The sequence below is a fragment of the Limanda limanda genome, chromosome 22 (genome assembly GCF_963576545.1).
Source record: "Limanda limanda chromosome 22, fLimLim1.1, whole genome shotgun sequence".
NCBI lineage: Eukaryota > Metazoa > Chordata > Actinopteri > Pleuronectiformes > Pleuronectidae > Limanda > Limanda limanda.
The window spans coordinates 583,627-589,760 of NC_083657.1; the positions used below are offsets into that span (position 1 = coordinate 583,627).

The window sequence follows — 6,134 nt, forward strand, 5'->3', positions numbered from 1 at the left end:
GTGTCCACACGAGGACTCAAGGTCCGGAGACGCCAGGATGTTGTGGTGCCGCCGCGCCGTGTTGTGGCGGCTGTTAGACTTTGACCTTTAACGACCTCCATGAGCAAACCAGAGCAAAGACCTCAGGATGTTCACTTGTGCAATGTTTACAGGTTGTTTCCACCCGACGGGTTTTACTGTTCTCAGTCTGTAAGAAGGATTTTCCACAGGATTATAGACTAAATATGGAAAGACGAAGGTTTTATTTTGTGTAGCTGTAAAATCCAAACATGTTGTGTAACTTCTCAGTGAAAGCTCGTTCATGTGACCTCAGTCGAGTCTCTACGAGCTACGTAGCGTAGCATTGAAGTGCTGCTTGATAACTGATGATGATGATGATGATGATGATGATGATGATGATGATGATGATGATGATGATGATGATGATGATGATGATGATGATGATGATGATGATGATGATGATGATGATGATGATGATGATGATGATGATGATGATGATGATGATGATGATGATGATGATGATGATGATCGTACATTAAGCTGTTGACCTTTACTTATATTGGAGGATAATGATTTGCAATGATTTTCAATGATCGATACACAAACTAGATGGACTGACCTCCCCTTCACACACTTCTTTAACTGTACGTTTGTATGTGTGTGTGTTTGTGTGCGTGTTAGTGTGTGTGTGTGTGTGTGTGTGTGTGTGTGTGTGTGTGTGTGTCGATCACAAGACGTTTTGTCCAGGTGATGTTCCTCGTGATTGTGAGTTTATACGTAACACACCAGAAACAAATGTGGAACCATAAATGAGTGAATCAAATAAAACTACTGGGCACAAACACACACACAGACACACACACACACAAAAACACACACACACACAGACAGACACACACACAAAAACACACACACAGACAGACAGACACACACACACACATCTAACAGGGTGCACATGTGTCACTGAACTGAGCTCAACTCCAATAACAACAACACACGCCTCCTGTTATATAATCACAAGATGATTCTGTTTATGTTTCTGTGTTTGCAGCTGAAACGTTTTTATCATGTTCATGTAGAATATAAATATAAATATTAATTTAGGTTTTATTAGATTATGCATGTACAGATGACACATTACTATTATTGTTATCATTATTATTGATGGTGTGTGACTGTGTGTGTGTGTGTGTCTCAAATGTAAACACACAAGGCGGAGCTTCAGTTTAATGTTTAGCTACAGACAGTAAACACCAGAAGAAGAAGTTGGTCACGTGACTCATGACGCTCCGGGGAGAAAAGCCTGAGTCATGTTGTCGTTTCTTGTTGTGCAGCTGAGAGAAGATCAATCAATAATAGTTTATGATCAGTGATGATTGTTGTTCATGCGACGCACAACAGGAGGGGAGTGGTCAACAGAGGTGGAGGGGGAGGAGTTAGACCAGAGGACGCTGAGGAAGATGATGATGATGGGAAGAGGAGGGGGCGTGACCACCATCTCTCATCCCGTCTGCTTCATTATGAAGGTGTGTCCAACTGACCAATGAGGAGGCAGCATCCCAGGGGGGTGGGGGGGTGGGGGGGGTCCGGGCCTATAATAAACCCTGAGACTCGGCCCTGAACCAGAATCCAACCAGAAGAGCATCGAGGAGCAACCAGGACCAGAAGAAGAAGAAAGACCTTCACACTCGTGATCCTCAGACCCGACTCGGAGTTTCCTTTCATCTTTGTGTGTTTTTTCAAAGTGTGTCGTCGCACAATAAGTGTGTGTTTGTTCTGAACGTCATCGAGCTCTAACTCCTGCTGAGATGTTTCCAGAGGCGAACAAAGGGTGAGTCCACTGTGAGCCTGGGGGGGGGGCACATGGGCCTCAGGGGGGGGGGGGGGGGGCACATGGGCCTCAGGGGGGGGGCACATGGGCCTCAGGACTGGGAGGGGGGGCACAAGGGAAACCATTCTGCTGTGTGGAAGTTTCCTTCTGATTCTGTGACGACTTTTTAAAAACTTTGAAGGATTTTGGTTTTGTTCTTATTCGTGATATTATATAATAATATATATTATATAATAATATATATTATTACTGAATTAGGATTTTTATTATTTGACTTTTGAAATAAAAAGTTTTAAAAGTTCAGAAAGTTTCTCAAAACTTGTTCTGCAGCCGAATGAGTTCAAAGGATCTGATACGTAGTTATTACACATGAATCAGAAGAGAGCTGGTGATATCACATCTCAGCAGTCATGAGAAATGTGATCCTGTGACTCAGCAGGAATGTGTGTGTGTGTGTGTGTGTGTGTGTGTGTGTGTGTGTCTGTGTGTGTGTGTGTGTGTGTGTGTCTGTGTGTGTCTGAGTGTGTGTGTGTGTGTGTGTGTGTGTCAGTGTGTGTGTGTGTCTGTGTGTGTGTGTGTGTGTGTGTGTGTGTGAGTGTGTGTGTGTGTGTGTGTGTGTGTCTGTGTGTGTCTGAGTGTGTGTGTGTGTGTGTGTGTGTGTCTGTGTGAGTGTGTGTGTGTGTGTGTGTGTGTGTGTGTGTGTGTCAGTGTGTGTGTGTGTCTGTGTGTGTGTGTGTCTGTGTGTGTGTGTGTGTGTGTGTGTGTGTGTGTGTGTGTGTCAGTGTGTGTGTGTGTCAGTGTGTGTGTGTGTCAGTGTGTGTGTGTGTCTGTGTGAGTGTGTGTGTGTGTGTGTGTGTGTGTGTGTCAGTGTGTGTGTGTGTCTGTGTGTGTGTGTGTGTGTGTGTCAGTGTGTGTGTGTGTCAGTGTGTGTGTGTCTGTGTGTGTGTCAGTGTGTGTGTGTGTCAGTGTGTGTGTGTGTCAGTGTGTGTGTGTGTCAGTGTGTGTGTGTCTGTGTGTGTGTGTGTGTGTGTGTCAGTGTGTGTGTGTGTGTCAGTGTGTGTGTGTGTGTCTGTGTGTGTGTGTGTGTCTGTGTGTGTGTGTGTGTGTGTGTCAGTGTGTGTGTGTGTCAGTGTGTGTGTGTCTGTGTGTGTGTCAGTGTGTGTGTGTGTCAGTGTGTGTGTCTGTGTGTGTGTGTGTGTGTGTGTTCCTGTGTGTGTGTGTGATTTTCAAACCCTGGTTGAACCTGTTCCTCTCTGTGATGTCATCATCAGCTACAGCTACGAGGACTGTAAGCTCACCTCTGATTGGCTGCTGGCCCAGACGGACGTGCGCCCCCTGGTGGGCATCGTGTGCGGCTCCGGCCTGGGGGGGCTGGCCGACATGCTGAAGGACCAGGTGGTCTTCAACTACAAGGACATCCCCAACTTCCCCCAGAGCACCGGTGGGTCAGAGTGAAGCCCCGCCCCCTCCCCCTGTCCCAAGCCCCTCCCCCTGGGTGTCACCTGACTTCCTGTGTTTGTCTCCTCAGTTCACGGACACGCCGGGCGCCTGGTGTTCGGAACGCTGAGGGGCCGGCCCTGCGTCTGCATGCAGGGCCGCTTCCACCTGTACGAGGGCTACGCCATCCAGAAGGTGAGGGTCCCCTGGTCCCAGACCTGGTCCCCTGGTCCCAGACCCAGACCTGGTCTCCTGGTCCCAGACCTGGTCTCCTGGTCTCAGACCCAGACCTGGTCTCCTGGTCCCAGACCTGGTCTCCTGGTCTCAGACCTGGTCTCCTGGTCCCAGACCTGGTCTCCTGGTCCCAGACCCAGACCTGGTCTCCTGGTCTCAGACCTGGTCTCCTGGTCCCAGACCCAGACCTGGTCTCCTGGTCTCAGACATGGTCTCCTGGTCCCAGACCCAGACCTGGTCCCAGACCAAGACCTGGTCTCCTGGTCTCAGACCCAGACCTGGTCTCAGACCCAGACCCAGACCTGGTCTCCTGGTCCCAGACCCAGACCTGGTCTCAGACCCAGACCAAGACCTGGTCTCCTGGTCCCAGACCCAGACCTGGTCTCCTGGTCTCAGACCCAGACCTGGTCTCCTGGTCTCAGACCTGGTCTCCTGGTCCCAGACCCAGACCTGGTCTCCTGGTCTCAGACCCCGACCTGGTCTCCTGGTCTCAGACCCCGACCTGGTCTCCTGGTCCCAGACCCAGACCTGGTCTCATGGCCACGTCCTGGTCTCAGGGTCACATGACTAACCCCGCCTGTGTTTCCAGATCACGCTGCCCATGCGGATCTTCAAGCTGCTCGGCGTGAACACGGTGATGCTGACCAACGCCGCCGGGGGTCTGAACCAGGACTTCAAGGTGGGAGACATCATGATCATCAAAGACCACCTCAACATGCCGGGCTTCGCCGGCAACAACCCGCTGGCCGGGCCCAACGACGAGAGGTAGGGACACAACCCCTGGGGCTGGACTTCCTGTTGACTCTAGTCCTGAATGTGCAGACGCCATCAGCTCACGCCGTGTCCTGCCCCCCCCCCGTGCAGGTTTGGCGTGCGGTTCCCGTGCATGTCCGACGCCTACGACCGGGAGCTGCAGCAGCTCGCCATGGACGTGGGCCAGGAGCTCGGGTACGGAGACTTCCTGAAGGAGGGCGTGTACTGCGTGCTGGGCGGACCCTCGTTCGAAACCATCGCCGAGGTCCGCATGCTGCACCGACTCGGCGCCGACGCTGTTGGTGAGTGACTCATCGAGCCGTCGGTGATTATCAGCACCGATACCGATGATTTCATATTTAAAGACAAAGGCAGCGAAAGTGAATATTTGACCTTTAACCCCTTATTGCCTGAATTAATTTCCGATTATATACAAAAAATATTATTTGTGTTTTTGGCTGTCATACAGATTCTAAATTTAGTGGAGATTGTTAATTTCAATAAAGCATAAACAATAGATATAAAATTTAGGTGTGAGGCAAATTAGTGACATTAGGCATAATGGGGCATAAAAATAATTTAACAAATGTTCCAGTCTCTGGTTTGTAGATTATTATATTTATGCTGCTTTTGCTTGAAATTTAATAACAACATATGTTTCTGTAAAATCATTGCTGTTCCATCATCACAGTATTTAAAATACAGCTTAATATCTCAAAATAACCAAGGGGCTAGCATGTATTCTCCACTCCGACCACTGGATGGCGGCAGAGCGCTTCCAATACCTTCATGTAGTATTTGCACCATCAGGCATTAGTGGGATAAAAACACCGGAATGGGGTTTGAGTTGCTTCAGTCATTTGCACGTTTGTATCCTGATGATTTTAAAATGGCCTCCTCCTCCTCGCCAGGCATGAGCACCGCCCCCGAGGTCATCGTGGCACGCCACTGCGGCATGCGCGTCTTCGCCCTGTCGCTGATCACCAACAAGGCGGTGATGGACTACGACAGCGAGGAGAAGGCTAACCACGAGGAGGTGCTGCACATCGGGAAGCAGCGGGCGGAGCAGCTGGAGCGGCTGGTGTCCACCATGGTGACGAGGCTGGAGCACAACAACGACTGCGTCTGAGGCGCCGGGCGTGAGGCGCCGCCGGGCGTGAGGCGCCGCCGGGCGTGAGGCGCCGCCGGGCGTGAGGCGCCGCCGGGCGTGAGGCGCCGCCGGGCGTGAGGCGCCGCCGGGCGTGAGGCGCCGCCGGGCGTGAGGCGGTGACACCAGGTGTTAGCTGAGCAGCGTCGGCCAAGGAGACTTGAAGAGCCGGGACCTCGGTCTGAGGACCTCGTGACCTTCAGACGACCTTGTGACCTTCAGACGACCTCGTGACCTTCAGACGACCTCGGACATTCCTCGGCCGGCTCCTGGTGAAGGATTCTCTCTCCTCTGATGTTTTTGGGTCATTTTAAATGTATTTGTTCTAACTTAATATTCGATCTGTTTGTGTAAATGTCTGCGATTTAACTTAATGAGCCAGAATCTTCTGTAAAGATCTTAATCTGATGTTGTTGAAATGTGTACATTGAAAGTCTTGTGATATTTGACTGTGCTTGTTTTTTTTAATAAGAATATTGTTACTAAATATTTATTACCAAGTTATGTTTCCTTGTGTGGTTCTTTGGGGCGTTAATTGATTTAGTCAAGTTTCAAGGTGAAAGTCGTTCTCAGCCTTGACTTAAGGATTGAATAAAGATATAAAGATATAAAGATATAAAGATGGTTTGTCTCACATAAACATCTGATTCATGAGATTCATATCTTCATCTGGATCTGCACCAAACTCAGAAACATCAGAACTTCATTAAGATCCAGGAACTCTTGATCATA

The 6,134-nt window shown here is 49.7% G+C and overlaps 1 protein-coding gene across 1 annotated transcript; it reads left to right on the forward strand.

Annotated features, from left to right (window-relative positions):
* Positions 1-1,609: 1,609 nt before the first annotated feature.
* Positions 1,610-5,392, forward strand: pnp5a (purine nucleoside phosphorylase 5a). Its single transcript, XM_061066033.1, has 6 exons — positions 1,610-1,831; positions 3,103-3,272; positions 3,360-3,463; positions 4,092-4,267; positions 4,367-4,557; positions 5,167-5,392. The coding sequence occupies exons 1-6, from the start codon at positions 1,809-1,811 to the stop codon at positions 5,382-5,384; spliced, it is 882 nt and encodes a 293-aa protein (XP_060922016.1). The 5' UTR covers positions 1,610-1,808; the 3' UTR covers positions 5,385-5,392.
* The last annotated feature ends 742 nt before the right edge of the window (positions 5,393-6,134 follow it).